Source organism: Trichoplusia ni, chromosome 22, assembly GCF_003590095.1.
Source record: "Trichoplusia ni isolate ovarian cell line Hi5 chromosome 22, tn1, whole genome shotgun sequence".
Lineage (NCBI taxonomy): Eukaryota > Metazoa > Arthropoda > Insecta > Lepidoptera > Noctuidae > Trichoplusia > Trichoplusia ni.
Genome location: NC_039499.1, coordinates 806,090 through 829,457, shown reverse-complemented (window position 1 = coordinate 829,457; position 23,368 = coordinate 806,090). Strand labels below are relative to the sequence as shown.

The following is a 23,368-nucleotide window of genomic DNA, read 5'->3' as shown; positions in this document are numbered from 1 at the left end:
CATAGAGCATATTTTGCCATTGCATTTCTTAAATATTAAACATATAATTAAAATTTGAAATTTTTGTTTCAGGTTTGATTTTCATAGTGTTTGCTATCATATTTAGTATGACTATAGCTACAGTAGTCTTGTTTGTAATGATTATACTCGGAATTAAATACAATACAACAATAATTGACCAATCTTTCGAGTTACCTATGATTGAAACTTGAAAAAACTAAATTTCTAGACTCTGAAATAGTGCTGTTTGTTTAATTATATTCGAATTAAGTTTCAATGTTCAATTATTTCATTTCAAACACAGCGCAGATGGTGTAAATTCCATAATGATAATCTCTGAATAAATCAATCTCACTATAGAATGCAGTTTTTTATTTAATGTTTTGTTTATAAGTAATGTAATTACCATGCGAGGTTCTCATAATATCTATTGAAACGTAGAAAGAAAGGACAGGATATCTAACCTGAAATCAGCGTGTAATGGCAACACTGAATCTTAACTGTCTGTAATTTTTGTGAAGGATTGTGATGTGATGAATGAAAATGAGTAAAAAAACGGAACGAACTGAGTGATAGTACCGATCGAGAAACGCGGGGACAAAAAATAAATTTGTAGTATATTTACGCCATAAAAATAGTGATACCAAGTTAGATAACTTATTAGTTTTATGTGTTTATCATAGCATGTGCTACAAAATTTGCCAATATACCAGTGAACGTGCAATACTAACTTACAAGACGAATGTCATTTATGGAGTCTTTGGGGTTTTTGGCAGCAAGGTCACAGTTGCAGCGATGATGTAAATTATGACAGTAAGTTTTAACTGGTTTTGTTCACTAAAACAGTTTAAATATTGCCAAAAAAATTACGTCATTTCTAGTAAGGATCTCAACGTTACATCGCATTGTTACCTAAATTAGGTTCCCCATCAGAATTAACATGCGAAATGATAGAAACTTCAACGTATACAGAAATTCTACAGGCTACAATAAGTCTTTCACACTTTTGGATAACTACTCACTGTTCCCTGAGTTAGTGCTTCAATTATTTTGTTTGTTACTCATAATTCCAGTAAGTGTTCATGTGTGACGAATGCTCAGTTCACACGTCGGGCGTTATTGTGCTTTAAAGTTAATAATCGCGGGAAAATCTTAAATATTTTTTGTATGATAATCTTATATTCGAAGTTGTTTATTTTCATGTACTTAAGTTTATTTCAAGTGAAGTTGCTGTTTATTTTCGTTATAATTTACATCACATGATTTCCCTGTTGTGGCTTGTAGATGTCTAATAACTACCTAGTTTTTTGCCAAAAGTTATGAAATAGTTGTTTCCTTCAGTGGATTGTTTCATTGTCTTTTTTACCTTACTGTAAAGAAATAAGGTTTAAAATCTAATATTATAAGCTGCTATTAGTTTCATAATTCTATGACTAGTGCCCATGAAGTAAGCTAATCTCTAGAACTTGCTTTGTTACCTTCTAGTAAAATCAATAAGTGTTTTAACTCATTATTTCAATGAAATTGATGTTTTTACAAGGTTGATTGTGAAGACATGCTGTTGCAGAAGTTTAACTATTTCATAAAAAATAATTTTGATGTAATGTTCATTAAATGCAGTAATTGTTTACTATTTTAATAATAATTACTGCACTGGATGATAATCTTTACTATAATTTAGTCATAATGTCATAACGTCAAATGGATTAGTGATACATTTTTTTTTTCAAAATTATACTCATTTAAAATGCATTTTTTGGGCTAGTTATGTTCAAGCATCATTCATATAAATAAATTGAATGACCTATATATATGTATATATGTCAATAAAACAAATAAAACTTTGAATTATTTAGTTACTTCCTGCTTTAAAAAAGATATTGTTTTCTGTTTTCAAAATGTTAGAAGGGAAGGAAAAGTAGTAAAACAAATATTTATAATGCTAAATAATATTTGTGCTATATAATGCTGCAGAAAATATAAAATTTGTTTACAAATAGATGTAGATTGTTAGGCTGTATATTATCGAATAACATCACTACATAGGTTTAAGAATCTTCTAAAGTATTAATGTTTCAATCAACTCTCTATTTTTCAGATATTAATTTTAACGCATGCCAGCTGCAGTCTTTTAAATTGATTGTGTGAGTAAAATCATAAAAGTTAATATTTAAACACACATAGATCCATCATCTACTGAGTCCTATTGCTACTTTCTCAAACATATGCATTAATTTTTGTATATAGGGTGGAGTAACATTAAAAGACAATTTTAATAGACTATGAAAAATTTAAAGATTCTCAGTCCATTAACGCCCCATTGCCTGTCAAAAACCACTTCCCATATGGGGAAGGTTTGACAGTTGATTTAAGATACATGAAAAATAAATAGTTTTATTGAATACTTTAAAGCACAAAATAAGAGTCCTTAGAACTAACATACTATCCACTATAGTAATAGAGTAAAGCAGCAGGGTCTCTCTAATTTGGCAGGATATTGCAATAACGAACATAATATTACATCAGGGGCCACAGTCCTTACTCTGGACTCTGGCATTTTAGTTGCTCTAGTCTGTAATACCTTGTATTTTTTCTTATATAACTCTGCATGTAAAAGGCACCTTTACTGTGCTGCGTGCTTTAATAAAATGTGCTTTGTTCAATACTCTGTTTGCTACCCATCAATCATGCAGTTTGATAATCAGTTATCAGCTAAGATTAAAACTGCAATTCATTAGCATCTTGTGACTTTGAAATAGACATATTTGTGTTATGTGACATGGATTATCCAATGGGGTTAAATGTATTATTATACAGTAAAATATAAGAAAATGATTCTTGTAGTTTTGCTCAGGTAATTCTTCTCCTTAATTAGAGTACTTAGGAAGTGCTGAAGTATGGACTATTTTGAGAGCCATTTACTAATTTGATTGACTTTTAATGAGTGCTACTTACCTATGTAGTTAGGTATATATAGTCAGGAACAAAAGTCAATGAGCATATCAGATTCTCAAAGTAGCAGTATTTTTCAGGGATAATAATATATGTACAATGGTCTTTAGTGTAACTTAAGTAACTTCGAGTCTAAAGCCTGTGTTACATAATAGCAAAACAGTACGTTATTTACATTGTGTGCAGTTACTTTGAAATCTGATTGTGTTTTTCGCCTCTTTCTTAATAATGCATTTTTTTGGAGATTCTGTATGATTGCTTCTTTTAATTGTAATTTATATTTGTAGGGCAGTTCGTCAAGCTGGCGGCCCTTCAGGATGTGGCTCGCGCGCCCTCGCTAGCACCGCGCGGTTACCGCCACGTCGCCACACTTACAGGTATGAATTAATTACGTGTAATCTTTTAATAGATAATACATGATTACGTACAATCTCTTAGTAAGATTCGCTAATGACGGTGAATATGTAAGAAGCCTGAATAGAAAGTCTGTAGACAAGGAGGTCTACCATCATAATCTTACCATCTTTTAAAGTATAACTTGCTGTTGTGGAAGAGAAATGCCGTTTTACACTGTGTAGTGCCTCTCGCTTCCACAAGCGCAACAGTTTTGTATTTCCATTCGTTCTACCGATATTATCAAAAAATTACATTTTAATTAAAAACTTTCTACTTAATTACTGCTATAGATTGGAGGTCTTTAGCAAACAATATACTGTGAGATTTGACTGTGAAATAAATATTTTAGTAACACACTGCATTAAGTATCAACACAAAGGATCTAATAAAATTTTGTGCTTTGTTCAAATCTGCCCTTCTATAAATACATGTATAATTGTGTGAATTAAATGGTATGACTAAGCTCGTATTTTCGTAATTAGGTAGACAACAAGCAGTATACTTAAAGTTAAGGTTGTTTGTCTAAAGGGTTTAAGTTAAAATTATGAATGGGGTAAAATTATAATGAAGGCGCATGATTGGCTGTTTGCCAGTTCTCAGCTATTTTGGGCGGGCGGGCGGCGCGCGAGCACCTCCAGTCGTTCGCCGCGTGTCCGCCTTCAAACTGTTTGCGAGTAACTAGCTCGCACAATACATAACATACAATACCAGCCGGTTTTTATTTAATTTATTAATAAATTAAAAAAATATGCTTTAAAAAAGTTACCGCGCCATCAAACCTCATTTCTTTGTTTAATCAAAACCGTGCATAAAAGAAACGCCAATCAGTACCTGTAACGTAATTAACAATAGTAGTTCTTTATAATAAACAGTGTTTTAATACAGACGTATGTAATGTGCAGACGTATGTAGTGTGCTGACGAGTAGGGATTATAAGCAGTCCTAATCATAACTGATTAAGAACAATCAACCCACTGTACACAGTTTTTATAACAATCTATTGTGTTGATGATGTAATTATAGTGTTTTTTATTTATTTACCATCAAGGTCAACTGATGACAACCTGAAAACCAACCTACCTAATACAAGAATGAAAGGTATTATAAACATCGTAAAAGTTTGACTTTTATGGCATGTTTTTACGTTGTGAAAATTTAATACATTAACAAGACTATTATTTATATTAATCTTAAAAGGCAATTTTGATATCACTGCAACATTTTATAGACACTTAACACAGGATTTGTTATTTACGCCATTTTGCATTTCTCCTGGCAATAATAAAATTTTAATAAACTAAGTACTTAATCGACAGCCGATAATGGACTTTCATTTTATCTGATAACAAAGCTAAAAACCGAAAGTAAATCGAAAGTGAAATTACAATGTCAATGAAAACGAACCAATTAATCTATTGTATTGATTGAGGCGATACATCGTAGCAGCGCTTTGAGCTATCAATCTTATGTAATCGATTTACTAGTGAAGTTCACACGGTATCTTAATCAAATCTCTAGAGGATGCAGGGTTAGCGCCGAAGGAACTGAACTAGGTCATGAATGAGTATTCTACTATTGTATATTCAAAACAATATTCCTTAGGATGCCGTTATGTAATCATTGGAGACTCGCTGTGTTTTTTTCACACATTAAACAATATTATGATGTCAGGCACCGACACAGGCCCTTATGAATGATGTTTGTAAATGACAAGGTCACACAATTGCGTCACTTAGTTAGCAGGGCAGCCCGTGGCGGAGGTGACCCCGCCATGGTAGCGATGCCAACATATTGACGACATCCTTATTTTTATTGGTTATTCGAATGAGTGCGTCGACCGTACCGCCTCCGCCGCTGAACTGTGCGTGTGGCCTCGCACTGTGTCTATTTACAGGGCTTTACATGTCAAATGTACGCTTTATCCCATTATCGGTCTAAAATAGAAAGCCCGTAAAATTTCTCCGTTCTCGGGAAATTAGGACGAGACCGCACTTGACCTGCATGCACGATGCAAATTATATTCCATACAATCATGTCCAACGTTAGCTACCACACTATATTATCTTATTTTATTATTATAGTGAAACTTGCAAGCAGATCTTAGATAAAATATTCTGTGTCAATTGAAAGTTTAAACATTGCAGTCTTAAGCAATGATGCTGACAATAGTGGCGACACAGATATTAACTACATAATCAAGTGTCGTGATGTTAATATTCGCGTATGTATTGTCAAGCAGCTTGCGCTGGATACTGGTGCAATGATAAATTTGCATGTGATCGATGTACAATGTACTCTGCCTCGAGAACCGGTGCCGGAGCAAACAATTTCTAGTCTACTATTAGACTCGCGCTGTGGTACATGCAGTTACCTTATAGCGTGAGATTTCATTGCGGGTTTGAAACAAAGAGATTGTTATATTTTATTGAACATCATTGTTGGATCTAATCGCTGATAAGTCACGTTATTCTTTTTTATTTGTTCGATCATAGTCGCTTGCTGTTACCGATCGGGTTCGCGCGGTTCGTTATCGGATTTTATGACGGTGTATACATTATCTCATATCTGTAACTAATTACATCGTTGATTGTTTGGGAGTGCGTTACATATTGCACGTCTGCAGACATATAGGTGAAAGTGATGTGACCTGTGCTTGAAATCTGTGCCTTGTGATGTGAAATTTCGTATTGTGTATGTTAGTGCATACATGTGCTAAGATTATGAATGAAAAGAGACACCGGCCGCGGCCGCGACGTCGAGATGAGTTGCACGAGAGGCAGCAGGATTTGCTGCTTGCCTGGAGTGAGGGTGAGACAAATCTTAGTCTAAATAACACCAAATAGTACCTACTGATTACGCAATGCTTTAACCAAGCTGCTTTACTAGACTAGTAGTGTTAACTTGTTAAACGTAAATGGTTAGAGTTTGTTTAGCATTGATTGTGTTACAGAAAGGTAACGTTACTTGACTTTCCCGCCTTCACTTAAAAATTAAAATTGGTTATATAAATGATATAAATTTTTGTTAAAAGTGTATATCATCTATTGTTTTTATCGCCGGCGTCCTCTAAAAACATCTGTTAATACACCTGTTTTACTTTATCTCGATGCAAGGTTTTACGTTACAAGTGGATGCATGCATTATATAACAAACAAAAGACAATAAAGTGGAAATTTGGTATGATGCGGTTGTGTTTTGGAATATTGATCGGTATCACATAATGAACAGTGTTTATGTTTACACCTGAGAGATGCGTAACCGTAGATGTTTGGATAACGTCCAACGGATACACGAAAATAAAAACTATTGAGAATGGGCACGTTTGAGTTACCTAATTTGAGTTTTTGAATACAATTCTCATAACAAATATTATAGATTTATGTTCTCATTAACACACGAATCAAAATATTTATAATATCTTATTTGATGTTGACAGTCAATTTACATATTATTTTTTGTTGCGTGATTGCTATTATAAATGATAAAGGCATCAAGGCATTACTATTAAAAATAAAAGATTACAATAAAACACCTAAAAGTACTATGTTATCGAAAAGACGTCACGTTTAATATATTTATCTGTTTCGAAAGTAGAACTACATTAAAATTTCCCTGAATGCTAGTGATAACATTGAAATGTTAGTGCTCGCCGGTACGGTGACAAAAACACAGCCTTGACTGATACAAAACTCATGTCAGTACTATTCAGAATTCAATACGGTGTAACAATGATTCGACGAAGGAAACTGATGAATTTTCAACGGCTATTAGTGATACTAAATACATTTTATACGGTTGTTTCCGATGGTACTGCACTGATTATATTGGCTCTACGAGATTGCATTGTCAGTCTTCAAAACCGTATTAACGGATGATGCTACCATAACGCGAAGTCTTATTATGATACCAAGTCGCTCCGTGATTTGTAATGATTTCTGCCTAACAAAGGTTACAGTTCCTCTTGTTATAGCCGGTCCCAGTCTTCTCCACATTTCTTCAAAACGGAGAAACCGTCTCCAGTTATAGATAAATATTGGAATATCTCTATTTTTAGGAACGTTTATACATCTCGCCAATTTAGGTAGAGTACGCATCATTGACAAAAGTAAAAGTAAAATGATATTCTTGGCTTACAAATCACATGGTAGAGATGATTTCATTATTATAAATAGTAGGTATGAGGAAAGCGTTTGTAACACTATTTCTGTAACTTACTTATGAACAAGTTAATATTTTAATTATAGGGGGCCAGCATGATAATCCAATGGTTATCAGAGTCGCAAAGTACAGCAATTATAGGGTCTAAAAATAAATTACCAATTGTCTACAACTTGAGAGTAATTGTAAATGTATAAAGGTCATGAGATAGCGTGAAGTAGAAGCTATTTTATCAAAGTGGCGATGAAGTCATGAGGTGACTGTTGGTATTTTTTAGAACGTTTACTGGAAAAATGTTACGTACTGCATATTTGACTTGCAAATTATTCCAACATTTTCTAAACATTCAATGTTTTTAGTATATTTTTAAGTACTTTACTGATTAAAATTAGTTTTTTTTTGTATATTTGCAATATGCTTTGTACATTGTAGCGAGCGAATAAAGTATTGAGTTCAGGAAAGAACCTATGACTCAGCGAATTTGATCATGAATAAAACATAAGACAATGTGATTACGTTAACAAAATTCTTAGAGATTTTTTAAGTTAAAGTTATTTAAAACGCATTTTATGTTCCGTTTTAAACACTTCACGGTGATGATTTCTTCCATTATAAATAGGTATAGGTTTAAAATGTGTTTTACTAAACCTATATTTTTGTGTTGAACATCTAATTGTGTTGGTTTTCTGTACTTAACCATCTGGATCATGAGTCATTGTGTGAGGAGATCTGAGAAATAACGTTAATGTTTAATCTTAACAACTGTTCATTTTGTTCTCATTGCGTTAACAATGTCTAAATTGAACGAGTTGTACGCTATTGCTTTAGTGTAAAGGCATTCCAAAGTGCATGCCCCCACAGATGGTCGGTCAACCTCCGCCGAGCGCCCCGGAGGCAAATATCGATTCTGTCTGCAAGCTCCGCAGCTAAATACGGAAAGTAGACACTCCGTACAACATTCGTATACATAGTTAAATACTGCAATGCGCTCAACTTTTCTAGTCACGACATTGCATTGAAACTTGTAGCTTTCCAAGTTTCCAACTGTTAATTATCTTTATCCATATTTATACTAACGCTTAAGAGTTTCTCGATATGATGGCAGATGTTTATGTGTTTTTTCTTTTGTCAACAGAGGTGTGCAATAGCGAGGAGGTGCCCGAGGTAGAGATTGTCAGCCTCTTACAAGAACACATACCGAAATATCGATTGAGAGCAGATAGTCTCACACAGTTTGGAGGTACAGAGTTTTTTATGCTTTCTAAATTGACACTATTTGAAATTGATTCTTAATTACGGTCATTATCTCTAACAGCGTCAATTTAAATGAACTGTTCAAATACTCATTTATCATGTTCCATTCATAGACGCCTCATATCAAAATTTAAACAATTGCTTTTCTAGGTTTCAACGTATGATAGTTTTTGCCTCTATACTAATTTATGAGATCTTTGCCTCATTGTTTATAAGGTTTGTTTAAAAAAAATCGCCTTAAAGAATGGCATTCTTTATATTGAAATACTATATGATAAATTGGCAGTGATAGATAGGCGCTAAACTAAAAACTGAATCAATTATAGCCTGTATTCAATTGGCACAAATAGAATTGGATTAAATTAGATATTATTTCGCATTAAAAAATAATACAGATAAAAGTTACGTATGACGAACCGTCCAGTATTTTATGAAATTAATTCCCAATTTATAACTCATACTTAAATTCTGTTTATGCTCTGATCGTGTGAACAGCAATCAGTTTTATCGTACAACGAGTAGATCGACTTCGGATCGATGCTTTGCACTTCAGCCGAGACAGATTACTCGACCCAGAGCAGTGTGGAGGGAACGAGATAGACAATAGGCGTTCGGTTGCTAGTTAAAAATTGATGGCTGGAACCAAGGAATACCAAAGTGTACATACATATGTGCGCTTACGTACGTAGCCTAGACATGTTTCAGACAAGCTGTTAACTTTGTTTGAATGTAATTTGTGAAGCGTATGATAATTTTAAACGACTCCCGCAGACTGGATTTAATCTTTGTGTCGCGGTTATTTTACAAACATTCAATTCACATGTCAGACAAGCAATCGTGAATCACACAAACACTTTTCCTACGCCGGGACCGAACCCACGATACGTTGCTCGCAGTGAGTTTGGCACGATTACCTTAACCACTCGGCTAACCAAGTCATTGCATTTGGCCCTTGAGGATGATGTAATATTCAAATATTAACAAATAAATAAATATACGAATGATGACGAATTACCCTGAAACCATAGCTTAAACATTATTCAGACTTTCCTGTATGCATAATTACAAACTTGTTTTAAGTTTTGTTAACGTCATTTGCAAACGTGGTAATAAAAATAACTAATCTGAAAAAGTGTTTAGCATAAATTACTTAGAACATGCGACGCTTTCACACGCGAAATGTGGGTTTTTCTTGGAAGGTGAAATGAAGTTCCAAAAAAGTTTAGTTCCCTTAAAGCACCTATTAAAGTTCGTTTTTTTTGTCTGTTCGTTCAATACGTAGACTCCTTGGTTTTGGTTAAACCTTGAGTCTTGAGGCTATATATCAGTGCCAGGCACGACTTGGTCGTAACATGCCGAATTTTGCTGCAGACTTACGCATAATCTATTCTGGTCTTAACACTCTTCACAAATAGGTAGGCATATTGACATGGTTACGTTAGTTGTCATTCTGTCTTTGCTTTACATGATCTATGTATGTTGACATTTTAATTGTACGTACAAAATACGCGAAAAGCCTTATGTAAATGTTCTTCTCGAGAGTCGTCCTAGTTTTGTTTCAGTAGAGCTGCGTAAATTTCATCAGGTCAGTGTTCAGTAACTAGAGCGTAGCCTACTTGTGCGCATACAGATTTTTTTTACTGGCTATTTATTGTTGGTAGGCATAAGACATTCCGGCTGACATATAAAAAATATTGCTATTGTTTTAAAAGTTCTTTTCTATTTTACTACTTTTTTCCGCTGCTTCGCCCTCGAGAATGTCTTTTAGCTGCAAAAATATTACCCTCTGCGACAAGCTCCAACGCTTCAAAACAGAAGATTGAATTGTTGCATGGTGCCTGCTAAGTCCTTGCCTAATTTCATGAAAGTAAGCTTGGCCGTCTGAGAGTGAAGGAGAGAAAATGCAACCCTATATCTAGGCATTTCGAGCCACTTTTGTGTTTACAACATTAGGACTAATGAGACAAAGGCAGAAAAATGTGTAATTGCCGTGTTACATTGTAAGTCGTCGCAGTTGACTTATAACATTAAATGCATCACTCTCAATACATACCAATGAACTAGAACGTCCAGTTTCTAGATCGTACAAACGACATCGTGCAAATCTTTTCGAAAGGCAAGGTCTTTTGCAAGATAAGAGGTGCAACACTTTATTTAAATGTCAAAAGAGTAAAACCGAATATGTCATGGGCTTATTTCTAAGACGAATAACGAGAAGCCTTTTTAATTTGCGAAAAAGGTATGTACATACTTTTTTCTTTGTGAAGTTCAGTTACTGAGATACAAAATTATCCAGTTGCTTTCTTAAACACATGCCCACATCAGTGTATTATTATGGAATCTCTTAAATATCTTAATGTTACTCTTCTTCTACTTGTTCTTTACAATGCCTGTAAAAAGAGATAAACTGTTTTGAGTTTTCCAAAGAATCTATTTCTCTCACACATTTCTTGTGGCATTGTAGAAATAAATACGAGCTATTTTACACGCAACCAAGCATAGCAAAATTGATAAACGAAAGATATAAAAAAAGTTAGTATTATTATACCAATTGTCAGTCGTTAGCTGGAACAGACATTAGCTAAATTGTAAGAAAGTAAAACAAAAAGACGATTGCTTGCTTGCACAATGCATATATTGAAATTTTAATGTTAGTTCATTTGACTTCCACTTTCTACTTTTGACAGCCCCAATTTATATTCGTATATTAATTACAATGCTATTCTTTAATAATTAAATCCATTCTCATTTGTTTCAGCTTTAATAGTTACATTGTATTATGTGAATAAACGCTCTTATTTTTTCCCAATCGTTATGGGTTGGTACATTATTGTTTCTTACTTATCCGCTTTTATCGGCCATCACAGTATTGTACACTTTATTTTCATTTTGCCCTTCACACAATCAATTGTATCTCTTTCTCGATCTGTTTATTTTTTTCAAAAAATGATTCATTTTTCATATCACCTTTGTCTGTTTGCTGTGACTGAATAAATATATTTTTATTTTATTCTTCGTGTAAGATAAGTGTCTATAGCGTTAAGAATCTCTGTATACAGAATATATTTCAAGCAATAGTGTGTAGACATTGCTTGGAATTAAACAAAGTTGACGCGTGCTATATGTGGTGTTCCGTGTTAGTAAGTGTTTGAGGCGCGGTTTCCGGCGCCGGCGCCGTCTTTAACGCTATAAATAATGGTGTCTCATCGTTGGAGTCATCGCCCGGCGGCCAGTGTGCGTCCCCAACCGGTCTGATGCGTGCCATCTGTCAACTGGCTGCAATTCTACTTAGTTGCGTAGCTTCACGACCACCGCTATTCACTTCGGGAATGCCGACCAGTACCTAGCCTGCCGATCCAGTACCGTTAGGTACAGGGCTCGCGCATAATTACATTTTTCATCTAACTATCTACTTACATACGTTCAACTGTAACTGCATAAGGAACCTTTAGTGGCTTCTAAGTCGGACAAGTTGTTTATTTGCAGGTTATTGTGTAACTTGCAAAGGTAAAGCAGCAACGTACTTTTTAGACTGCTTATCGTGTGAACTTTAGAAAATGTTATTCCTAAAGTTCAGAGCCATATTTATTGATTGGTTACTTGCTATCAAATAAAATATATATCTACTACTTAGTCCTGCTAGCGTTTATCTAGTCTAGTATATAAAATTCCCGTGTCACGATGTTAGTTACCGTACTCCTCCGAAACGGTTCGACCGATTCTTACGAAATTTTGTATACATACTGGGTAGGACTGAGAATAGAACAACATCTATTTCTCATACCCCTAAGTGACAAGGGTTGCCTACACAAAAAAATATTTTTTTATTTTTTGGACGAAATTTTTTGTTTTCACTTTTTATAATGTAACATTAAAAAATACATCCAACTATAATAAAGAAATAATTTATCAGGCAAAACGACGTTTGCTGGGTCAGCTAGTGTATTTATACTATTCATGTACAATATTATTCTAAAAGTCTTTGAAGATGAAAAACCTTTTTAATATGATGAACAAAGTTCGGATTAAATTCCACGATACTTGCTCTGGATTTTTAAAGTGTTCAAAATAGAACTTCTTATTTCTGGATCTGAAAATTTGATGCCCACATATACAAACCTGTAATAAGGTATGTGTATGTGTGCTATATAGTATTTCGAACAGGCAATTTCAAAACGAGATCGATTCATACTTTATAGGCTAGTTAAATCAATCAAGATTCTTATTTTTAGAAAATACATAAGGTAAAAGCTTCAAGAAGCAATTTCTAAGGAGAAAAGTTACTTTTTAACTATAATTCTGTTCCTTCCACCAATTTTATAATTCGGAATGTAAGAGAATTGGAAAATTTGAACCTAATCCTCGCACATTATTTCTCGCTCAACAGTGATTTACTATTGCTCCATAGTAACTGTGTGAAGCTCACAGGTGTAAAATTAAATCGTCGTATTCTTAGTCATGAGAAGTTCTTGACATTTAGTTAAAAGTCAGCGTATTACGATTACGATGCGATCTGAATAGGTTTCTGCTGGGTGTGTCGGGATGAGGCGGTTAACGCCGGTCGAGGTTCTGACTCACGAAGCCTGTGACGTTTATCTACTGTTTGGAGTGAATTATTGAATGACAGGACAAATATGATAAAAAGCAAATTGGTTGGGTAACAAATAAACTTAACTTAACTTGAGGTTAAGAAATGAATTTGTAGGTCAATCTACAAATTTATTTGTCACCCACTTAATATGACCGTAACAACTGTTGCTTAATCTCGATCTTTATTTTTAGTATCGTTTGGAAAAAGAAATTTATATCTGATGAGAAAATAGCGGTGCCTCAGTAATAGGGTTGCTTTTTACACTTTGGGCACGGAACCGAAAAGTAAAGAGAAGCTGATCAAATTAACGTATATCTCTAGAAAAATCGTTTGGTAAATTATATTTACCAATATTACAAAATGCTTAGCAGTGGATCACCATAGGTTAGGAAAAATCATGTCTGTCGTTGTATATTTACTTTAACGATATTTAGACTAGGCTTAATATACATCGAGTCATAGTGCCTAGTAACTTTCCAGGTTGAAGTTTAATATGAATAAATAAGGTCTTAATGCTATTCATTTACTTACAGGATACGAGAACCAAGATTGGTTCATACCATCACCTGCGTTGCCTGTCAGCGACAAAGATCTAGCGCTTACGCCTGACCAGATCAGGGAGACTCTCAATTACTTCCGTGAGTATTCAAAAATAATATAAAGCTTTAAACAACATTACCTATGCTTATATAAACTATGCATTGTCTTGAATCTCGTTGTTATATTTATGGAAAAGTTACGCAAGCCCAACGCAATACCCTTGGTATTCAGCAAATGGATCTAATGTATTGGAAACGATTATTGAAAATATAAACCAGGCGTTGCATGATCATTCAATCGTTTATGTTTTATTATCTACTATAGTTAATAGTGTATCTTATGGATAAGTGAAAGGCGTAAACAATAGGAGAAGTCGGCTAAAAGTAAAGTGAACGATTTAGAAGGGACGCCATGTGGCGGAGGGTCTGTGCTCATTACACAATTTTTGTTTTTACAAGCGTACTAAATGAACGTCGAAACGCTGAAATGTTTGTGAATAACAGTTCATTCCGATATGCGTCGCGAATGAATGGTTTCTTTTCATAATTCTAGTAGCCCTAAAGTACGCGTTTTTGAAACATAGTTACAGATCTAACGATTCGGCGAGCGGCTCCAAAATTTCATTCGTGTGGTAAACAACCGGCAACTAAAATTCGCAGGCAAATACAGGCAAGATATTTCAGCCTAGGCTACATATTCTATTAAAATTTATCAATATATTTGACCGATTCGATCTGCGTTAGCACTCCTAAACGTAACTTATCTAAAGGGTTCACTCGTTCACTTGCCTTATCGGTCATGACCGTGGTACAATCTCAGCGCGTGTATGTGAAATAGGCGTGAAAAGAAATAAAAGAAGTGTGCAAGGACTGTAGCGGCCATGTGAAATTTCATAAAGAGATGTTATGAATAAGATCTGAACGTGACTGGAAGTCGATTATGTTTTTTCTCGTAATATGATTATTGAATGGTATCTGTTTGTATCACATATTACACACATTGATTCACACGGTAAATTCTTTTGCGTACAGTATACGTACATGTATTATTCAATACGATGTACGTCTGGAAATTTGAAAATAGAGAAACTGCATCAGTTTGCGCTCTTTGGTGGGCGGTGTGGCGCGTTTCTCGATCGATATCATACTTAGCACCCACCTAACACCTATAGGACCTATAGCCTAGATGATTTGCTTTAATTTTAGAACGTTCTTAGTCTGGCAGTTATATTATACCTGGTCAAACGACGCTTAAAATTTTAAATTGTAGTTGGGAAATTTTCTTGACAATTTATTGTATACTTAGCATGCGAGTGATTTTATACATTTAAGGATAAGCTGAAGCAGTATAACCATAAAGTAAGTTGGGATTTTTTTGCGTAATTTGTTTTTTTGGAGACTGATAGCAGATTCTGTCACTTTAAAAAATTTTTTCGTTTTAAGAATTTATGAAAATTATTTGTTTAAATTGAGGTTTGTAGAGTTAATTATAATAGAGGTGACCTTTGCCTTGTGATGGAATACTAAATAGGTTACATAACATATTTTAAGGTAAAACCGAACAAAGAACTAGACATTTAAAAAATAATTATTGAACCCCGGGGAAACAGAATATGACTAGTTTAGATCTGGACTACTTTAACTATTTTAATTAACCTCGTGCTATAAACTTATCTATACAAAAAAAATGCCATGCCCTTCAATCAGTGAGATATATTATACACAAGCGACCGCATTGTTTATGTGGATGACGTAGTAGACGGGCGGGTGGTCGGTATCAGCATGCCAGTCATATCTGTGGCAGCACTGCGCCTGCGCGGGCATAGAGACTCGAGTCCACCAGTGCCGGTCGCGCCGGTAGCCACGCGGCACGCGTGCTCGCCATCGTCGCCGCAACGTGCCGATCAATACCGCGCCGCCGAAACCCGCCGCCGTGCGCCGCACGCAACGCGCATCGCGCATCCCTAGCCCCGACCCGTGCTAAACATAGAGAGTGGAGGTGCACCGTTGCATCGCCCGGTCTAACATTGCGTTTATAACAAACGACTCGTCCTGCCGTCAACGAAATCGTTGGAACGCTCACCAAGTACTACTTGACCACGTTTGTGTCAACACACTCTGTATTTGTGATATTTTATCTTATGTAAGAGAGCAAGAGGTCTTACTTATTTAGTGCAAACCGCGGTTAAAGATCGTATTCGACACTATAGTAACAGCGCAAGAAATTGGGCAATCCTTTGAAGGTAAATTGGCAAGTCTGCGTCATCGATTGGGGTGGTTCGGGAGTTGGGGGACGCGAGACGCCACGGTCGTCGCGGCGTCGCAACGCGCAACAGCTGTGAGCCAGATCTGTTATCTTGACCGTGAGAGCATAATTATTATGTTCATTATTTTATTATGTAGTACTATTCCAAATTTTCACGTAATTGCAATTTCTTATCTATTTACATTTAGTTGAGCGTTTAAAGCCTGAAGTGAACTGTGTTTTCCAGAGTTTTCTTTTCTGAAGTTTATTGTTTTGTAATAAACAAGGCTTAGGTTAAGATAATCTATAATTTTCCTTCGTTTTATGTCTTTATTATAAAAGGTTATAAACATATCGATAACGCTACGTAGGCTTTTATTATATTTATTCATAACAATTGAAGTATTCGTGTGTATACTATGTATATATTGCGTAGATTTGTTAATTATTAGATATTTCAGTACTCAATATAATTTCTCCTTTTGTTATGCCAATTTTGATCAATTGAAGGGCTTCCGTCGGTCCACCATTTCGCCAACGTAACACAAGGGGCATCAGTTGTATCACGGGCATGCGTATTCAACGGGCATTAACCAGTAATTTTTAAACTCTTTCGTATGAGTATTATAAACATCATATAAAATATGTTCAATAATACAGTCATATGTTCGTCATTTAACAATGTTTGTTACACAAGTAACATGAATCGAGCTCTAGGAAGTTTTCGACTGTTGTCTATTCTTCGGACTTGGAGTAGACATTGTACGGAAGATAGACATTTTGTCAGCTTAATTGTTCTTGTTTATTCACAAAAACAAGCAAGCGTGGTTTTACATAATAAAACACATTTTACATTAGTAGAACACGCAGCCATGACAACGAAATGTTCACCTTCGCTACATAATTAGTTTCCATATTTTTGGAATGGATATTTATGGAACTCAATTTCAATAATAGCATTTGTGTGTAAACCATTATTATACAAAACCTGCGTGACAAGGCAGTTAAGGTAGTTGACAGGTTTACTATAGAGGTCATATAAAACATGTAGCTGCACTCAATTCCTGGTTCATGTTTTATACGATAAAGTAAATAGGTTTAGCAACAATACAACTATAGAAATATTAGATTTCGCCTAACCGCTGACTAGGAAATAGTAGGAATTATTAAATCGTAACCTAAATCATGATGCGTAACGGGCAACGATTGAGTTTATGAAGTGCAAATCACTTTCGAACTAAACATGCAATACACAGAAATATTGTACAATAATTCCCTTAAAGCTGCAACACAAATGAAATAGGTGCTGAAAATTTATTTACTTAATAAATTTTAATGCTGCATCAGCAAATAATACGTTAAAAACCTATCCTAAAAATAAATAACGTGAGGCGTATTTTCCTTTAGTAATGTGTAATTTATTGTTTTGATTCAATTATACTGTCTACTATTTCAATTACAGTAACAGAGTATTTGTTGCAGCATTGGTTAACCTTATAGCCTCTGTGAACACTGAGAAATATGTAGTATGGCTATGGACCAAATAGATTTGTTGAAAAACATTGTTTAAGTTTTGATTGAGATCATCATCGGCCTAGCCTTTTCTCAACTATGTTGGGGTCGGCTACCATTTTGATTGAGATACCTTTCAAAAATTGAAGAGTGAATTATTTATTTGTTTCTGTTTTAGATAAATATTCGACAATATCCGTTCTTTGCGACGTGAAATTTAAAGTCTCATTTATAAATAACTTAATTACTTATTGATAAATTATATCTGATAATAACGCTTGATATTTAAGCTTTGCCTATAGTTTTTACGAATTGTTCATTATTTGATGATTATTTGTAGGTAGTTAACATTTTCTTACTTAGATATAATTAATTGGCGATTTGCACTTGTTTGTCTTTGTCATATCATGCGTGCTATCTCTTTCAGCTTATCTTATTTGTATTGGTACGATGAAATTTTTAAAGTATTATAACGCGTTTAATTATAACGTAGTGTAACCTCGTGCGTAATGTCAGTATGGCTCTGAAGTGAGTGTAGAATACTAATATCGTTTTAGTTATTAGTATGGTATCGACGGAAGTGGACGTGGTCGCTCGTTCTGCGCCAATCTGTTCCGATACCGTTCATATGTGTCGTGATCGCGCAAATAGCGTGCTGCCTCTGTACTGCAGACGCCTGCACTTGATCGTGAAAGTTTATTACAACTGGCCTCAAACACTAGAACCGTTACTAAAAGAAATCGCCTTGTTTTGAGATAAAGGTTGTTTTGTGTGTAATTTCAGTGGTTAGATTGGAATTTACATTGTCATTGTGTGGCCTAATCTAGAAGTTGATCGGTTATTAATGTAATGTCTTATAATTTTGTTAAAACAACCGGTGTTTGAAGTGAATCACGTGAAGTGTACAACTGTACAGGTAGTGGAACGGCGATCATACAAATTGATGTTTACGAATAAAAGATGTAGTGATATTATAATAATACCTTTCACTTAGGTATGGTTGTTTCGCATGGTATGCGGGGAGTTGCCCTTCATGTGACGCACCCTATTATGTTTATGATGACTTATAATTTGAGTGAGCTGCTTATAAAAGTTTGACCATAAACACGTCTGACAATGTCTGCTCGTTGGTATGAGTACTGGCGGGTGTGCGTACAGGGCCAGAATTACATCATCATTCAGTTAACCTACTTTCGTTTCGCTATAAACTTTGTAAGGTAATTCTTATAACAAATAGAAGATCAATGTCATGATAAAGCACGTAATAAATTAAATTGTTAGAAGAGCTGTTGTTAATATACTTAAAATATACATTTGTGTATCATAAAGAAAATTATCAGTTCAAATAATTTCAGGGCCAAAGACTATTTTCTTTAAAATTAATAAAATAGGTCTACCAAAATTAATGTGCTGTTAAATGACGTTAATTGATTTAAGAACTCCAATGAACTTACACGTAACATAATATCAAAAATTATACAGACCAATAAATCACTCGCTCTGGTAACTTGAACTAGTAAGATTCGCTCGATTGGTTGTCTCATTATTTTGTCCATTCGACTTATGAGTGTCACAAAAACGTGTAGGTCACTCATCCGTGACATGTATGTAATGAAGTTTTAATTACTACAAGTATTCAAAATATACTTTTTAGTGATTTCAAGACACGCGATTTCTAGCGAGACGACGTCGAGCAAGGAAAAAAATGAGATTGTCAGCCAGTAGGTACCGCCTGAAGATTCAGAAGGTTAGCGGGAACCAACGAAGGTAAACGGCCAATAAAAATGGCCGTGGCCACGAGATAAGAAAAGTAAAATAATAACATAGTAAAACCGTAAATCAGCGCTCTCATTCAAATTATTTGAAATTATCATATCGTAGTTCGTAAGCTGGTTTTCTTGATTTATGCGAGTTCTTAGCCATTAATTAAAATTTGCATCGAATAGGTCAAAGACGATGGTAAAGTGACGTTATTTAATTAACAATAGAATCGTCTACCGGCTGTAGTGGTAAAGCCTTTCGCGGAGGTTGTTCGACGTCACAGTTAAATCACGTGCAGATCGACCTTCACCGCTGGCTTGATATAATCATAGAACGACAAAAATCGTAAACTGTACAATATCAGAAGTCCAAACTGTAATATGGCAGCAGACAAACCACATAACTTAATACAACGAAATTTTGCAAGCAATTTATTACGACATACTTTAGTATTTTTTTTGTTTTTGTGCGTTCAACGATGCCAGTAGCGCACTTCAGGCTCATCGTTTAAGGCTACTTAGGAAATTGGAGGCTACTAAACAATTACACCGTTAATGCGTTTGTTTTTTCAAGTGACCATGAAAACGCTGCGGATATAAATATTCACCTGATGATTTACAGTCCATTGAGTTTGGCCTGAGATCATCGCATTCAATAGTTATGTACGTTATGTATTGTGAACTACCTCTTATATTGATTGACAAACATAAACTTAATAATAATAATGGTCTCTCTATTGTTTCAATGTAACTTTTCTGCGCTAGCATTACCTATGGTTCTGTATGTCTGACGCAAATAGCATTACGAGGATTATAGTTAAATGTCCTTTTCTCCTTTCTATTCAAGTTTTAAAAAAATATGAATAATTTGCTATTATTCTATTTAATAACATTAAGCTTCCTATATTTAATTTGGTTTATTATAAATCGCAAAACCATCTAACGACATTATTTATGCATAACATTTACCATTATAACTAAGTAAATAGGTGTGGGAAAGATGGGCACGCCTGACGCCGACCTCATTTTTGTAAAATTACTCGATGAGTTCATCGCCGTAGGAAAACCTTGTTCGCTCACCCTTGCTAACACTTTTAGTAACACTAAAGCCGATCGTGCTTCGCGTTTTAAGAATTTCATAAGAGAGTTAATATAAACAGCAGCTCGCATGGTCACCCGAGCGTGTTGAAGATAGGTACACTGCACACTAGCTACTTACACTATCCCGTCAGACGTGTTCCATTACATACTCAAATGAGTGGTCGACACGATTCTCGTGATTTTACAGGTTGTTACGTCACTATAAATATTGGTTTTAGCAAAGTGTAAAATGGTTTGCCAGTTCAGTTCATATGAAACGCTACAACGGACACATTGTGCATAGATATCGTTAGTGAGTGTGTGGACACTAGAGGGTCTCTCGGCGTGAGGGAGTCGTCGCCGGCGTGAGGCGGGCGGAGCAGATGGTCGCGGCTCGGGCGCGTCACGGCGGAGGGCTGTGCGGGCTCGGGCGCGGGGTGCGCGGGCGGGCCGCGCGCCTCGCCGCCGCCGGGCTTCGATCCCGAGCTCTTCCAAGAGCTGAGCTACCTCCCAGACGCGGAGCTCCGCGAGTGTCTCGGAGAATACCCGGACTTCCTGTACCACGTCGCACGCGACAGATTCGGACAACTATACTTTCGCGTCATCAGGACATTGCTCCTTGATAGAGGTATACTATCATGTAGATGGGTACGGACACATCATTACTTTTCCGATGTTGACTGTTCATCATGTTGCTTCTTCTTATATATGTCACGCCGTGATTAGCCTAAGTCATTTAACTGAGTTGTGCTTTGCTCCTGTTATCACTAACAATTTTTATGAAATACATGAATATCTTATCTCCTATGACTAACAAAACTACGACTACGACTTTTTACGGCTGTAAGGCACAGCTATCCTTTATAAGTATTTAAAGTAATTTGAACATACTAATTTCCTGCCATAACAAATTAATACTTATTGCTCTTTCTTAGCTATCACATTCTTAATGTGCTTGTGACACAATGTAGATACGTCATGATAATAATATATACTAACAACAAATTCATTGACCATCCTGTTAAATTCTTAAAACTACCATCTTTTTGTCAGTTTGTTTGTGTAAAATTTGGAAGCTTGTTGGAAAAACGATTCTTAGGTTGTTTGTAATACGAAATCAACGATGATTTAATGATTTATATAAGAAAACCATGCGAAGGCTCTTTACATTATTAATAAAAAATGTCATTTCACTTACCTATTTCCTTTGATTGATTTGGCAAGATTGATGCTTGATACGGGAAATATTTACAACAAAAACTGTGAAAGTCTTTCAGTATCGTGTGAGAGATGTAACCACGAAGACAATCGATATCCGTTGTAATCGCAATGTTAGGTAAGAGTGGGAAAAACTCGCATACCGGCGCTCGCTCCGCATTCAATGGAGCTATTATACCACACATTCCCATAAGTTTTTAATCTGGAAAGCAGCTTCGCTGTTTAAACGTTTTGTAGTACGTTCCTTACAGTTTAAACTGACATCATAATGAATTACTCAAGAAAACATTGACTTGACTTTAAGTAAATTAGTAATAACCATAGGCATGGAAAAAAATTAAGTGTTCCCCAAAAATAAACATTCAAATAAACATCTTTCAAGTAGTTTAACAATTTGATAAATTGCGTGCCGGCAGTCAACATAATAATATTTAATTCTTAAATTATTTGTTTGTACCCACCACTGAAATAAGAAATCACGTGAGAATCGAGAGTGATTAATTGAAACAATGTGTTTAGTGATAGGTACATTAAAAGTTCTGAGTTATCTATAAAAAAATTCGATGTGTATTTGTTTTGTAATTCAGTGTTCCCACAGACTTGATACAATAGAATAGTACCTATGTTTTGTACGCCCTCCGCAATAGCGACTTTGAGTCCACACCTCATTGCGTAGTGCGTGCGCTGCACCGCACTCCAGTCACCAAGTTGATCGGGAGCTTCGCGCTCGTATCTGCTGCTTTGTCGCCAACGTTACAAGTATTAGTTAGAGTGCTGTTTATCGATGTAACATCTATAGCCAGAGCCAGACAGTGTCATTCCGCGAATCGTTGAGTTCATGTGTAATGTTGCATTTAGTGATCGAACAATAGGGGTTCGATGAACGCCCGGAAGCCGAACACGAATGATGTACTCCCGGGTTAGTAGATTTAGTAGATATTTCTCCAAGTAGAACACACTATTGTCATAACAATAGACAAAAGGTAAATATTTATAGCGCTAAATTTAAAATGCAGTGATATCTTATCAGTGTGATTGGAGTGAACAATCGGCGAAACTAAACTTTATTCGGTGTTTACAGTCGAGTGAGCGCTTACACGACATTTTACGACTTTAAATGTTTCAGTGCGTGTGTAGTATTGAACTATCCGTCTATTGTGCCAGTGCATTACTGTGATTGTTTGGTGGAGTATCGGACTAATGAGAGAATTATGCATGTGATCGTTAAACGGCCGCAGCTATGCATTTTATGTCTAAACATTATTTTGTAAATCCCACGCCTGGGTTTGCCAAGCGGTGTCCCTATTCGACTAATACTGGTGGGTTTTAGTATACATTTCATAATTGGTGTCATGTCCTAAAATTTATGTTCTTAAATTATGAAGCTCATTCATTCTCGATTCATTTTATCGAATGCGAAAAAAAAACGAATGCCTCAAAAAATGTGTAGTTCTATTGAATGGATTCCAGTGAATGCGTGTTCTGTCAGCCAGCTTTACTTTTGATTGTTATACTTTTTATTCATTTATCAATTGTTCCGCAATAATTTGAACTAAGGCTTACTATTATGTAGCGATCAAGTTGTATAAGCACAAGCGGACACATTCCTGCCTGTCGTTCGACATGGAATGTTATGTCGCATTCTTTCACACTTTGTGTATGC

At 35.4% G+C, this 23,368-nt stretch overlaps 1 protein-coding gene and 1 long non-coding RNA gene across 8 annotated transcripts in view; both read left to right on the top strand.

Annotated features, from left to right (window-relative positions):
- The first annotated feature begins 719 nt into the window (after nucleotides 1-719).
- LOC113504494 (trafficking kinesin-binding protein milt) overlaps nucleotides 720-23,368 on the top strand; it is a 36,183-nt gene continuing 13,534 nt past the window's right edge. The window contains exons 1-6 of one of the 7 annotated variants that reach the window (XM_026886818.1): nucleotides 720-813; nucleotides 2,099-2,144; nucleotides 3,240-3,329; nucleotides 4,397-4,446; nucleotides 8,642-8,746; nucleotides 13,885-13,989. In XM_026886818.1, coding sequence (XP_026742619.1) covers nucleotides 4,440-4,446; nucleotides 8,642-8,746; nucleotides 13,885-13,989 — 217 coding nt within the window. In that variant the 5' untranslated portion in view covers nucleotides 720-813; nucleotides 2,099-2,144; nucleotides 3,240-3,329; nucleotides 4,397-4,439. The other 6 variants (XM_026886812.1, XM_026886819.1, XM_026886813.1 and 3 more) reach the window with 6 other exon arrangements.
- Nucleotides 16,260-20,790, top strand: LOC113504500. The gene is made up of 2 exons (XR_003401572.1): nucleotides 16,260-18,408; nucleotides 20,696-20,790. It is a non-coding gene; the product is annotated as an uncharacterized LOC113504500 (long non-coding RNA).